The 14,899-nt window shown below is 36.0% G+C and overlaps 1 protein-coding gene across 10 annotated transcripts in view; it reads right to left on the bottom strand.

The window, feature by feature from the left end:
• LOC123550853 (potassium channel subfamily T member 2-like) overlaps nucleotides 1-14,899 on the bottom strand; it is a 295,982-nt gene that overhangs the window by 55,088 nt on the left and 225,995 nt on the right. For all 10 annotated transcript variants that reach the window (XR_008367420.1, XM_053524976.1, XM_053524977.1 and 7 more), the window contains 7 exons: nucleotides 13,398-13,598; nucleotides 12,945-13,053; nucleotides 10,656-10,764; nucleotides 9,047-9,196; nucleotides 7,102-7,340; nucleotides 2,052-2,295; nucleotides 1,424-1,529 (listed from right to left, as the gene is read on the bottom strand). Coding sequence is in view for 9 of the 10 variants with exons in the window: in XM_053524976.1 (XP_053380951.1) it covers nucleotides 1,424-1,529; nucleotides 2,052-2,295; nucleotides 7,102-7,340; nucleotides 9,047-9,196; nucleotides 10,656-10,764; nucleotides 12,945-13,053; nucleotides 13,398-13,598 (1,158 nt within the window). In the remaining variant the exon portion in view is untranslated. The remainder of the gene's footprint in view (nucleotides 1-1,423; nucleotides 1,530-2,051; nucleotides 2,296-7,101; nucleotides 7,341-9,046; nucleotides 9,197-10,655; nucleotides 10,765-12,944; nucleotides 13,054-13,397; nucleotides 13,599-14,899) is intronic.

A 14,899-nucleotide genomic window follows, 5' to 3' on the forward strand; every position in this document is an offset into this window, starting at 1 on the left:
CATCTGCTGGTCATGACCAACCTCCATATCAACTTTCATTATCCTAGGCCCAAGCGTGTTTGAGTCATCATCCAGAAACTGTTTAACTGCTCCGGGTCACTGTGACCTTGACCTTTGACATACTGACCTCAACATCAATAGGGGTCATCTGCTGATCAGGATCAACCTCCGTATCAAGTTTCGTTATCCTAGGCCCAAGCGTTCTCAAGTTATTGTCCTGAAAATGTTTAACTGTTCTGGGTCACTACTGGATCTACTGACCTCAAAATCAATAGGGTTCATCTGCTGGTCATGACCAACCTCCCTATCAATTTTCATGATGCTAGGCTCATGCATTCTTGAGTTATCATTCAGAAACCATTTAACTGTTTAGGGTCACTGTGACCTTGACCTTTGACCTACTGACCTTAAAATCAATAGGGGTCATCTGCTGGTCATGACCAACCTCCCTATCAACCTTCATGATCCTAGGCCAAAGCATTCTTGAGTTAGAAACCATTTAACTGTTCCATGTCACTGTGACCTTGACCTTTGACCTACTGATCTCAAAATCAATAGGGGTCACCTGCTTGTCATGACCAACCTTCTTGTCAATTTTCATGAACCTAGGCTTAAGAGTTCTTGAGTAATCATCCGGAAACCGTTTAACTGTTCTGGGTCACTGTGACCTAGACCTTTGACCTACTGACCTCAAAATCAATAGGGGTCATCTGCTGGTCATGACCAACCTCCCTATCAATTTTCATGATCCTAGGCCCATGCGTTCTTGAGTTATCATTCAGAAACTGTTTAACTGTTTATGGTCACTGTGACCTTGACCTTTGACCTACTGACCTTAAAATCAATAGGGGTCACCTGCTGGTCATGACCAACCTCCCTATTAACTTTCATGATCCTAGGCCAAAGCATTCTTAAGTCATCATCCGGAAACCATTTAACTGTTCCGTGTGACTGTGATTTGACTTTTGACCTACTGATCTCAAAATCAATAGGGATCATCTGCTTGTCATGACCAACTTTCTTGTCAATTTTCATGAACCTAGGCTTAAGCGTTCTTGAGTTATCATCCGGAAACCGTTTAACTGTTCTGGGTCACTGTGACCTTGACCTTTGACTTATTAACTTCAAAATCAATAGGGGTCATCTGCTGGTTATGACCAATCTCCCTATCCACTTTATGATCCTAGGCCCAAGCATTCTTGAGTTATCATCCGGAAACTGATTGGTCTACATACCGACCGACAGACATCTGCAAAACAATATACCCCTCCTTCCTCGAAGGGGGGCATAATAAGTGGAGTCGACTGTACAAAGTATGCTGTGAACTTTAACATTGACTTAATATCTTCTTCTTCAAATGGGGGAATAAAAATACCAAGTGTTTTTAGCTGTGAATATTGACATAATACAGCAATTTTTATACCTGTACAAGTTGAAGACAACAAAGTGGACGTTTTTCTCTCATAAGATGACATAAAGTTGGACTTGTTCCTATGTAAGGTGTCACTGGCGGAAATCCTCGTACATATCTATACAAAATGAAACAAAGGAACAATTAAGGATAAAAAATTACATTTAATGTAAAAGGTACATTAGTTCTTAGAACAGAGGTAGAGATTTCATGCTTTTTCATTCTTTATTTCAATAAATCTGTGAGGTGTCAAAATTTAAAACAATGCATGTAATTCACACAATTTAGCCATATACCTGTATGTTCAAAATGCGCTTATAAAATTTAAATCTGAAATTGTAAATTTTCTTGTAGCAAGTGATTTAAATAAATTTCTTGGAGAATTTTCAGCAGATGATTAAAGGATGTATTTGTATGGAAGTATGGAAGTGTAAATCCACTTATTAGTGACAAACCAAGAAATTTACTAACTTGCCTAAAAATTAAAATCTTTTACTCACTCAAACATACATTCATTTGGTTATATTAATAAAAAAAAGTAAAATAACACAAGTATTTCTATCCCAAATATCCAAACATTATTTAAATATCTGATTAAACAGCATTTAATGTTTACAAGAAAGAAATTTAAACAACATACTCTGGATTATCCTCTTCATCAACATATGGCAAGCTGTCCTCGGACATCGTCTCTTCCTCTATCTGTATAGTAATATCTGAAGCCTCTACAAAGGCAGGCACAGGTGCAATACTTGGTCTTTTCTGTAGATTAGCTGCTGTCAAACCCGCAGGTAACTCCAGCTTGGTGCGCCGACTGCCCGTTCTTTTTATCTCAGGAGGGGCATTGATTAGACGTGTGTGCTGCAACTCTAAAGCCATTGTCCCTAAAACATAATATTTTTTTTATACAAATTCAGCAACTTAATGCAAATTCATTCTTAAGACACTTATTAAAACAGGTTTTTAGGATTTATGACAGAAAAAGGAAAAAGAAGGTTAAGAAACAGAGCTTGTATTATATTTCAAATATTATCTAATCTGATCTTGTATAATGGTTTCTTGCAAACTACCTTTTTATATGTATTTTCATCCAATTAACCACTTGCATAATAATAATAATAATAATAATAATAATAATAATAATAATAATAACAATAGAAATAGTAATGATGATGATAATAATAATAATGATAGAAATAATGTCAGAAAAATACACATAAATTTTATACATGTTTTATGCCCTCCTGGAGTAAATCTTGATATGCAATGTTTATCTGTACCATTTTTTATGAAAATCTGCATGAAAAACCTTTGAATCTTCTTTGACTAAATAAGAAGGTATCTTAAAACTGTGCAAAAGTGAAATTGCTTAAAACACATAACAGGGTGGATGGTGTGGTCAATACCTTAAAAAAAGGGTATTCTTCAATTTAAAACTGAATCCTTAAACAAATGCATACTAACACTAACTAAACATATTAAAACTGATGAAACTAGAGCTATCACTAAAGGTGATGAATGTACCCCCCGCATACACTGACACAGTACATTGCAATTTGATGCATACAAGATTGCATAATTATGTGGACTGTATGTATATAGACTGTATGTATACTGTATAGTAACAAAAAACAAAGTCCCATAACTATGCAGAATATTTATCTAAAAGAATGTAACATGCACCATGCACAACTAGGGTTGGTACTGATCACTTGTGTGAAGTTTCATTAAATTGTGTGTAAGGGTTTGGTAGATTAGGCACGCACAAGATTGCATATGCAGACTGTATGTACATAGTATGTTAACAAGAAACAAAGTCCCATAACTCTGCAATTTTTGTCGCCGAAAGAACCTAACATGCCCCATGCACAACTACTGTTGTTACTGATCACTTGTGTGAAGTTTCATTAAATTGTGTCAAGGGGATGAGGAGAGATGGTGCGCACAAGATTGTGTCTATGTACAAATGTATATTGTATAGTAACAAGAAAACAAAGTCCCATAACTCTGCAAATTTTTTTTCTGAAAGAACCTAACATGCCCCATGCACAACTACTGCTGTTACTGATCACTTGTGTGAAGTTTCATTAAATTGTGTCAAGGGGATGAGGAGAGATGGTGTGCACAAGATTGTATCTATGTATATAGTATAGTAACAAAAAAACAAAGTCCCATAACTCTGCAATTTTTTTTTAAAAGAACCTAACATGCCCCATGCACAACAACTGTTGGTACTGATCACTTGTGTGAAGTTTCATTAAATTGTGTCAAGGGGATGAGGAGAAATGGAGTTCTGTAAAATCAGAAACTTAGGGGTGGGAATTAAGTTTCGATAATCCAGTATTTTTTCTATTATTTTGCAAAAAATTATCCCTTCTGGAAATACAAATTTTATTTAGTTTTAAGGTAAGATTTCACAGCTTAATAGTATCTAACCTTAACCCTGCTGGCTGCAAGTGATTCTGCAGTGTTTGCTATTCAGTCAGTAAATTTTCAGTGAGTAAACTTTCGAATAATAAATGGTACTGCCAAAATTGAATGATGGACCAGTCCATTCTAGAAATTTAGCATTCCATTAAACACAAACTGACTGTCCAGCTTTTGATGATAAGGGTTGACCCAAGATACCTCTTCAGGCATATTTTTTCAGGCACAGGGAGACACCAGTACAATCACTGCAAAACTGCAAGCCAGCAAAGACAACTTCCACACATGAAGAATTCTACAGCCAAAGTGAGGTTTTGAACCCATGGGGCAAGTGACTGAACAACAGTAACCTCAAACACACTGCCAATAAACTTGAACCATGAGAATACTTACTGCTCTTTAGATGTATGCAACAATAAAGTAACTTACTGTCCTTGAGATGTATGCAACAATAAAGTAACTTACTGTCCTCGAGATGTATGCAACAATAAAGTAACTTACTGTCCTCGAGATGTATGCAACAATATTTTTTTTATACAAATTCAGCAACTTAATGCAAAGTCATTCTTAAGACACTTATCAAAACAGGTTTTTAGGATTTATGACAGAAAAAGGAAAAAGAAGGTTAAGAAACAGAGCTTGTATTATATTTCAAATATTATCTAATCTGATCTTGTATAATGGTTTCTTGCAAACTACCTTTTTATATGTATTTTCATCCAATTAACCACTTGCATAATAATAATAATAATAATAATAACAACAGAAATAGTAATGATGATGATAATAATAATAATGATAGAAATAATGTCAGAAAAATACACATAAATTTTATACATGTTTTATGCCCTCCTGGAGTAAATCTTGATATGCAATGTTTATCTGTACCATTTTTTATGAAAATCTGCATGAAAAACCTTTGAATCTTCTTTGACTAAATAAGAAGGTATCTTAAAACTGTGCAAAAGTGAAATTGCTTAAAACACATAACAGGGTGGATGGTGTGGTCAATACCTTAAAAAAAGGGTATTCTTCAATTTAAAACTGAATCCTTAAACAAATGCATACTAACACTAACTAAACATATTAAAACTGATGAAACTAGAGCTATCACTAAAGGTGATGAATGTACCCCCCGCATACACTGACACAGTACATTGCAATTTGATGCATACAAGATTGCATAATTATGTGGACTGTATGTATATAGACTGTATGTATACTGTATAGTAACAAAAAACAAAGTCCCATAACTATGCAGAATATTTATCTAAAAGAATGTAACATGCACCATGCACAACTAGGGTTGGTACTGATCACTTGTGTGAAGTTTCATTAAATTGTGTGTAAGGGTTTGGTAGATTAGGCACGCACAAGATTGCATATGCAGACTGTATGTACATAGTATGTTAACAAGAAACAAAGTCCCATAACTCTGCAATTTTTGTCGCCGAAAGAACCTAACATGCCCCATGCACAACTACTGTTGTTACTGATCACTTGTGTGAAGTTTCATTAAATTGTGTCAAGGGGATGAGGAGAGATGGTGCGCACAAGATTGTGTCTATGTACAAATGTATATTGTATAGTAACAAAAAAACAAAGTCCCATAACTCTGCAAATTTTTTTTCTGAAAGAACCTAACATGCCCCATGCACAACTACTGTTGTTACTGATCACTTGTGTGAAGTTTCATTAAATTGTGTCAAGGGGATGAGGAGAGATGGTGTGCACAAGATTGTATCTATGTATATAGTATAGTAACAAAAAAACAAAGTCCCATAACTCTGCAAATTTTTTTTTAAAAGAACCTAACATGCCCCATGCACAACAACTGTTGGTACTGATCACTTGTGTGAAGTTTCATTAAATTGTGTCAAGGGGATGAGGAGAGATGGTGTGCACAAGATTGTGTCTATGTATATAGTATAGTAACAAAAAAACAAAGTCCCATAACTCTGCAATTTTTTTTTCCAAAAGAACTTAACATGCCCCATGCACAACTACTGTTTGTACTGATCACTTGTTTGAAGTTTCATTAAATTCTGTCAAGGGGATAAGGAGAGATGGTGCGCACAAGATTGCCCTTATGGACAGACGGCCAGACGGACGGACAGACAGACGGACAGACAGACAGTCAACCTGAAACCAGTATACGCCCCCTTACAACTTTGTTGTCGGGGGGTACAATAACTTCATACTTGCAAGGATGTGCTTTCTAAAAATCAAAAATAACTGTGCTTTAATGACCTTAAATACAGCCTGTCATTTTTTCTTTCTATATACTTTCATTACTTATGGCTGGGACTACATAAATTTGAGTTGTGATTATCTCGATAAATTAAATAGTTAAAGATAGCGAAAATTTATGAAATATTCTCTTTAACATTTCTGTCACCCAAAAATGCATTTAATTCAAGGCTATAAATTCTGGTACTCATATGTTCATGCAAATGACAAACTTAAGATCCCTTTTTACTCATATCTGTTTGTAAAATTTGAAAGAAAAACAAAAAATCTGTGAAAGTAGAGTGCAGTGTAAAACCAAGAATAACTTGCTTAAAAAAAATGAAAACAAACCATTAGCTGACTCATGATTGGGTTCACTCTTTTGTTTAGGGACACACATTTCCAAGACACTCTCACTGGCTGATTTGAAAAGGGAAACAATTATATCCATTGTCAGATTTACCTCCCTTTGATAATTCAGAGTCGGTCTACATGTGTATTTACATACTAAATGAATTTTAATGCTGAAGCATGTTTCCTAAACGCAAAGGAACCTTACATCAATACAACATAGCTGACGTAATAACCAGGTTTTCAGCTTTGAAAAACCTGGTTAAAAACATTGCGAGGTCAAACTGAACATTCAGTATTATAAAGATTACATCTAAATTTCCAACTTTTAACCAGTATTAAATACAGACCCTGCTGTTGTGTCAAGTAAACTCAGACTAGCTATCTTATAAAATATGAGCCGTGCCATGAGAAAACCAACATAGTGGGTTTGCTACCAGCATGGATCAAGACCAGCCTGCGCATCCGCGCAGTCTGGTCAGGATCCATGCTGTTCGCTAACAGTTTCTCCAATTCCAATAGGCTTTAAAAGCAAACAGCATGGATCCCGACCAGACTGCGCGGATGCACAGGCTGGTCTGGATCCATGCTGGTCGCAAACCCACTATGTTGGTTTTCTCATTGCATGGCTCAAATATAGTTTTCATTAACTTCACATTACTGTAAAAGCTGCTTATACATACCAACACTAGCGATAACACTCGCAACTTTCGACGTATGTTCTCCTCCTTGCATCAGCTTTCTGTCCAGCTTAGATTCCTCTTGGTTCGGATGAGCTAAAATGAAAGCAGAGTTCTCTTCCTTTGATATATTCATATAGAAACAAATATCTGACTCCTTCATAATGTGTCGTGGTCCTGGGTTGAGCTGTATAGTAGAAACACCACTGTTCTGTTGAACACCAACTAGGCTTACACCATACCTGTAAAAACATAATACAGAAATATAAAAAAAGTCAGAAAGCATCAAAACACCTATTAGAATTCTAAAGTTAAGTATATACACAGAAAAAAATACATACCTCAACGGATGACTCAATAACAAAATCTATTATCAAATGGAGAGATACCGTATAGCCTGATCATCATCACTTGTTCAGACCCATCAAGGAGATGAAAAGCAACAGTTTTCCTGTGGCTGCATGTAGTGTTTCTCTCTTGCCAGATGGGTATTGAATGAAAACTCCTGCTCCTGCATCTTTGACGGCGCATGTGGCTGATCTGTCTGTATAGACATGAGTCCATGATTCCAGAGGAATCTTTGCCTCATGTATGAAGCTGCTACGTTTGAGCTGATTCTTTGTGTAGCCTTCATGGGATGGTCTTGAAAAGACCTGAACTTCTCTGCTTGAAGCAGAACCTTTGCATGTCTCCTGTCTTGTAACGGCTGTGTGCCTGTTAGCTTCTCCATGAAGGATATTGGTGTAGACTTTGTAGCACCTGTTATGATCCGCAATGTTTCGTTCTGAACCTTGTCTAAAGCCTGTTGATTAGTTTTGGCAGTAGTGGACCAGGCAGTTGAGCTATTGGGTCTGACTGTTCCCTGATATATTGTCTTGAGTATTTGCTCATTTGCTCCCCACGTTGTTCCAGCAAGTTTGCGCATCATGGAAAGCTTCCTACGGGCCTTCCCTTCTGCTTGACTGATGTGGGGCTTCCAGGTTAGCCGTCTGTCAAAGGTCACTCCAAGGTATTTCGCCTCGTCCGCTTCAATCAGCGAAGTATTTCCCACCTTGATTTTACCCGCCCTCTGCTATGACTACACAACCACAATTATTATGGTATGATTAACTTGACAGCAGACGAAAAACTCGTGAGATAAAGATAACGGGTTGTTATATTAAGCGAAATATCAAAGTTTATTTCTGCATCAAAAAATTCTGCAGACAGTTTAAATGTGCGGAATTTATTTCTGCGTGACAGCCTCGACCCTTAGAATAAGCAGAAATAAAAACCCACAGAATTAACCCGCTATAAGGTATACTAACAGAATTCAAATATATATGCTCTTGATAATGGGTTACACTTTTTGTTCCTACAGAAGATTCTGAATTTCTTAAATGGGCTTGTAGATACATGTGGCAGTTTCACGCAAAATTCAAATAACTGTGTTTTACAACCATAAAAGTAAAGTTACCCAATCATAATTATGTCTTGGTGTGATGTTTGTACCATAAAAGTGCAACTGCTCAAATAAAGTAATACTTCATACACCATAATTATTATAGTTTCATATGTCTTAGTGTGGTGTCTATATTGAGGGATTAAATTGTAACTCTTTAAGTAATATTTTAACTGGTCAAGTAAAGTAACACTTCATAATTATGTCTTAGTCCAGTGTTTGTACCTTGAAGGTGGAAACTGTTCATGTAAACGTGATACTTCACACATCTTAGCATGGTTTCATACCTCTTAAGTGTTTGTACAGTGAAAGGTGAACTGAGGTGTAATGTAAATCTCAAATAATACTTTGTATTACACCTCAGATTAATGAAAGTCATCAGTAACCTAGGAAACAGGTCAGTATTGACACAGAACCCAGGAACGTTGGAAAAGTATTCCATAACTCTTAATACTATCAAATAATGAGGTTTAACCCATATAAAAACATAAAATATGGTATACATACTTTCTATGAGCATGAAAAGAAGCGTATGTGAAGCTCTTTCCTTTGTATTCTCCAAAGAATTTACTTTCTCCGAGTCTAATATGGTATATCTCGTTTCCGGAGCACTTGCCGTATAAACGCTGCCATTCTTCCGAAGATGACTGCCCTTCCCTGGAAAAATATAAACATGCTTTCATTAATACAACCTTTAATGGCTTTCTGAGATACGGCATCCTGTCTGTCTAATAAATTGAAAACTAGAGATGAAATCTGAGAAAATATCCTACAGATCATCTTTCTAAATCAGAATGCATTTTGAGGAGAAAGAACAAAGAAATGGAGTTCTGTAAAATCAGAAACTTAGGGGTTGGAATTAAGTTTCGATAATCCAGTATTTTTTTTTATTATTTTGCAAAAAATTATCCCTTCTATAAATACAAATTTTATTTAGTTTTAAGGTAAGATTTCACAGCTTAATAGTATCTAACCTTAACCCTGCTGGCTGCAAGTGATTCTGCAGTGTTTGCTATTCAGTCAGTAAATTTTCAGTGAGTACCCTTTCGAATAATAAATGGTACTGCCCAAATTAAATGATGGACCAGTCCATTCTAGAAATTTAGCATTCCATTAAACACAAACTGACTGTCCAGCTTTTGATGATAAGGGTTGACCCAAGATACCTCTTCAAGCATATTTTTTCAGGCACAGGGAGACACCAGTACAATCACTGCAAAACTGCAAGCCAGCAAGGACAACTTCCACACATGAAGAATTCTACAGCCAAAGTGAGGTTTTGAACCCACGGGGCAAGTGACTGAACAACAGTAACCTCAAACACACTGCCAATGAACTTGAACCATGAGAATACTTACTGCTCTTTAGATGTATGCAACAATAAAGTAACTTACTGTCCTTGAGATGTATGCAACAATAAAGTAACTTACTGTCCTCGAGATGTATGCAACAATAAAGTAACTTACTGTCCTCTAGATGTATGCAACAATAAAGTAACTTACTGTCCTCGAGATGTATGCAACAATAAAGTAACTTACTGTCCTCAGTATGTATGCAAGAACAAAGTAACTTACTGTCCTCTAGATGTATGCAACAATAAAGTAACTTACTGTCCTTGATATGTATGCAACAACAAAGTAACTTACTGTCCTCTAGATGTATAAAACAATAAAGTAACTTACTGTCCTCGATATGTATGCAACAACAAAGTAACTTACTGTCCTCGAGATGTATGCAACATCAAAGTAACTTACTGTCCTCGAGATGTAAGCAACAACAAAGCAACTTACTGTCCTCGAGATGTATGCAACAATAAAGCAACTCACTGTCCTCGAGATGTATGCAACAACAAAGTAACTTACTGTCCTCGAGATGTATGCACCAACAGAATAACTTACTGTCCTCGAGATGTCTGCAACAACAAAGTAACTCACTGTCCTCGAGATGTATGCAACAACAAAATAAAAATACTGTCCTCGAGATGTCTGCAATAACAAAGTAACTCACTGTCCTCAAGATGTATGCAACAACAAAATAACTCACTGTCCTCAAGATGTATGCAACAACAAAGTAACTTATTGTCCTTGAGAAGTATGCCACAACAAAAGTAACTTACTGTCCTCGAGATGTATGCAACAATAAAGTAACTAATGTAGACGTGGCTGGACATAAACAGTTGTTGGCAAGAAGGGCATATTTAAACTCATCTACACAAACCACATGCTCTGAAAGTACAAATGGTAATATTAGAAATAGCTGAGGGTTGACAATATACTAGTATATATGGTTACTGAAGTATATTTCTTGGCGATACAATCAAATTCAAAGAAACTTGATGAAGTAAAAATCTTGTTTAAGTTTGTCTAAATCCATCAAGACTGTCTTCTTTTACCTGGGACTGTTCTATCTGAACAGCTAGGTCTCAATCCTAACTAATCTTGAGTATAACCTCTTTTATAACTTCAGACTGGTCTCCAGTCTCAATTATACAGCCTCAGACTGGCTTTTATTCTCAGCTTTATAGCCTCAGACTGGTTTCTATTTCTCAGCTTTATAGCCTTAGACTGGTTTCTAATCTCAGCTTTATAGCCTCAGACTAGTTTCTATTCTCAGCTTTATAGCCTCAGACTGGTTTCTATTCTCAGCTTTATAGCCTCAGACTGGTTTTTATTTTCAGCTTTATAGCCTCAGACTAGTTTCTATTCTCAGCTTTATAGCCTCAGACTGGTTTTTATTTTCAGCTTTTTAGCCTCAGACTAGTTTCCATTCTCAGCTTTATAGCTTTATATGGTTGGGTTTTGGAACAGATTGATAAAAATAGAGAATACCTGGCTAACAAAACAAATTTTTGAACATGATTATCAGTTTGTAGGTAAAACATAGTGTTCAGAGATCAAACATATATTACAAGAAGCAAATCTGTTAGAACATTTTTTGAACAAGACATGTGTTGATCTCAAAGAATTGGAAGATTGTTTGTTAGAAAAGTATAAGCTTGACTGTTCTGAAAAAATACAAACAGTATCGAAACTGAGAAGTTACGTACAATTCAAAAACGAGTTTACCACAGAAAAATATCTTCTCAGTAACCTTTCTAAGGTAGAAAGATCTCATTTAGCTCAGTTTCGCTGTGGAATTTTGCCTCTTAAAGTTGAAACTGGCAGATATATAGGACTTAACCCTAATGGAAGAATCTGTCACTTCTGTAACAACGGCTTGATCTAAGATGAAACACACTTTTTATTAACTTGTCCAACGTATGCAGACACAAGGGTAAATCTTGTTGCTAAAGCAATATAGTGTTATTCACATTTTCTTTCATTATCTTGTACAGAAAGACTAAAATACCTAGTTAATAACAGTTTTACTCAAGTTGCAAAATTTATTGTACTTGGCATGTTTAGAAGAAAATCTCTTTTGTATAACTGATAAATTTCATATCATAGTGTTTGAATAACTAGCTATAGCCTGCGCATTGTAAATAGGACTTGATTGTATATAAATATTCTCATACTGTATCATAAAATCTATTTATTGAAGTGACTTATAGGCCCAACGTGGCCGGGTGTTGTTATTGTTATTAGTCAAATGTTTGTCATGTATATACACAATGTCACTATAATAAAATTTACTTACTTACTTACTTACTTATAGCCTCAGACTGGTTTTTATTTTCAGCTTTATAGCCTCAGACTAGTTTCTATTCTCAGCTTTATAGCCTCAGACTGGTTTTTTTTCTCAGCTTTATAGCCTCAGACTGGTTTTTATTTTCAGCTTTATAGCCTCAGACTAGTTTCTATTCTCAGCTTTATAGCCTCAGACTGGTTTTTATTCTCAGCTTTATAGCCTCAGACTTGTTTCTACTTCTCAGCTTTATAGCCTCAGACTGGTTTCTATTTCTCAGCTTTATAGCCTCAAACTGGTTTCTATTTCTCAGCTTTATAGCCTCAAACTGGTTTCTATTCTCAGTTTAATAACCTCAGACTGTCTTCAATCTGACGTTTCGTAACTTCATAACCTAATGTTCTGCTAGAGGGAACAAATCAACGCCAGAGAACTTCAGAGCAAACATAAAACCTTATTAGTTATTACAGACTGTAATTACATACCTTTTTACTTTTTGTTCATTTCTATGCTTGTTCATGCTCTTATTTTCTTAGTTTTTACTAATATGTTTCAGCTTGATTGAGATAAAAGTTTACAGCACATTTGTTTCACTCTCGAGTCCACTGCCTTAACTGGGACTGTTATCATATGAGGTGTGGTTGTGAACCCAGAGGGGCTCAAACCATCGGCTTCTGAGTTGAGCGGATGACATGCTAACCACTCGGTCACCTTCCATTTAATTATCTGGACACAGTCATGTTATAATGTCAAACTATGATATCAAAATAAAACAACATACCTGCAAATTTGACGTGGAACTTATTTTCAGGTCTGAATATCTGGACATACTGTGGACATTCTGGAGCAAAATCTTTGATTGCCCATGATCTCATTATGGTATGTTGGTCCTATAATGAGCACAAACTGATGTTCAAGGTAATACAATTATAAAGGTCCTAACTTAGGTTAATACAAAATCATACAGCTAATTCTGTTAAAGTGTAGTTCTGTCACACAGCCTGCTGTTTTGTTTTGTAATGTATAGTATGTTAAGCTTTTTATGTGTTCAAAATGAATATGTCTGTCAAAAATCCATCATTATCCTCAAAGATTACGTTAAGTCAAATGAAATTCCGCAGGTCAAAGTTTAGAGAATAAATTTGTCTGAACATGACAATTCTAAAGTCTATCCATCAGGTCAAAGGTCAAGGTCAATGAAATGAAATTTCAAGGTCAAGGTCACAGCACTTACAGCAGCTTCCTTGTTTTCCACATTTTGTGTTGAGAGAATAAAGCAGGCTTCAGCATCTTGAACCCTGCACCTGGCAAGATCAGTGTCTTTAAGGGCTGACCCCTGAATGAAAATCACTCTCTGGGCCCACATTGGGACTTGAAGCAATACTTTCATTGTTGGGTCAAGCTCACAGGGTGACAGCAACACCACGAAATAATCCTGAAATAATGAAACAAAAGGTTGCCGAAAATGGCTTTGACTGAATTTGAATAACTGTTTCAACATGAAACAGCTTTAGCTTATTTTTATCAGTGAATAAAGATCACTTGCACAAGAAGACCACTTTATGGCTTTAACAACCATTACATGGTCTCAACATATAAGTTTGACTGTATGGTGCTTCTAAAATCACCGAGATGATGTAAAAGTTGCAAATATTGTTCCTATAATCAGACAGCAGCAATTAACACTGCCTATGTTTCTACGCAGTTTTAAAAGATTTAATGTCATGGCATTTCATGGAGGCATGTGCTGTCAGTATGTGTGCCTAATGCAGTATGAGTTGTGCTGTCTTATTTCACAACACCCCTGGGAAAACATTATCTTACTTACAATGCATTAGACATCCCACATGTCCCTAGATAAGCTGTAAACTGCAGAAAACCTTTATGTAAATTAATACATCGGTAAATGGCACGCCATTTGACATATGGAACGCCTCTGCATAAGGTTTAGTAATTCATTTATCAGGAAGATTGTAAGGTCTCAAAGGACAAATATGATGCAGAATGAAATGCAGTGAAGCTGCAGGGTGAAAATGACAACATTGCATGCAATTGAGATAAACATTATCGATGCACAACAGGGATTCCTTTCTGTCAAGATAAAATGATGAATTGCAAAACTGCAAGAAACAATTTGGAACAAACTCAAAATGACATACTCCCTTAAAACTGTAGAAAATGTAAAAACTTGCCTTGCAGATTCAAGTGTAAGCTTTATCATTACTGTGGTACTGACAAAAATTCTCCTAGAAAATTCAGCATAATGACATACTAATAATGTCAGTCTTTCGACATTAAATGGTGCGATAGCATCATTGTAAAGTACTGAAAGAATTCAGCATTAAATTGTGCGACATCAGCATTGTCCAGTACTGAGAGAATTCAGCATTAATAAGTATTATTTTGCCTAAAAATAATTACATTTATTTTCTCCCAAAATTTATAGCTTTCTTGTTGCTAGGTGTGTAAACTATAAACTATCGTCATTGTCAAGTAATCCGGTTTTCTAGTTCCTCGTCTAAACATAACAGATTAATGATGAACGCCTATGCATCAGGGAACCACTCGAGCGTTATGTTAACTCGAGATCACGTGCAACATTCTCAGTTGAACTTAAGGTATATTGGCGATGTTAAATTGAACAGCCATGCCATGTGGTTGATGCAGAGCACGCTAGAAACGTAGAGGCGAGCCAGCCTGCCGAGATGATTACCAGGGGAAGGAAACGAAAGGCGG

The sequence above is a fragment of the Mercenaria mercenaria genome, chromosome 15, assembly GCF_021730395.1.
Source record: "Mercenaria mercenaria strain notata chromosome 15, MADL_Memer_1, whole genome shotgun sequence".
Classification (NCBI taxonomy): domain Eukaryota; kingdom Metazoa; phylum Mollusca; class Bivalvia; order Venerida; family Veneridae; genus Mercenaria; species Mercenaria mercenaria.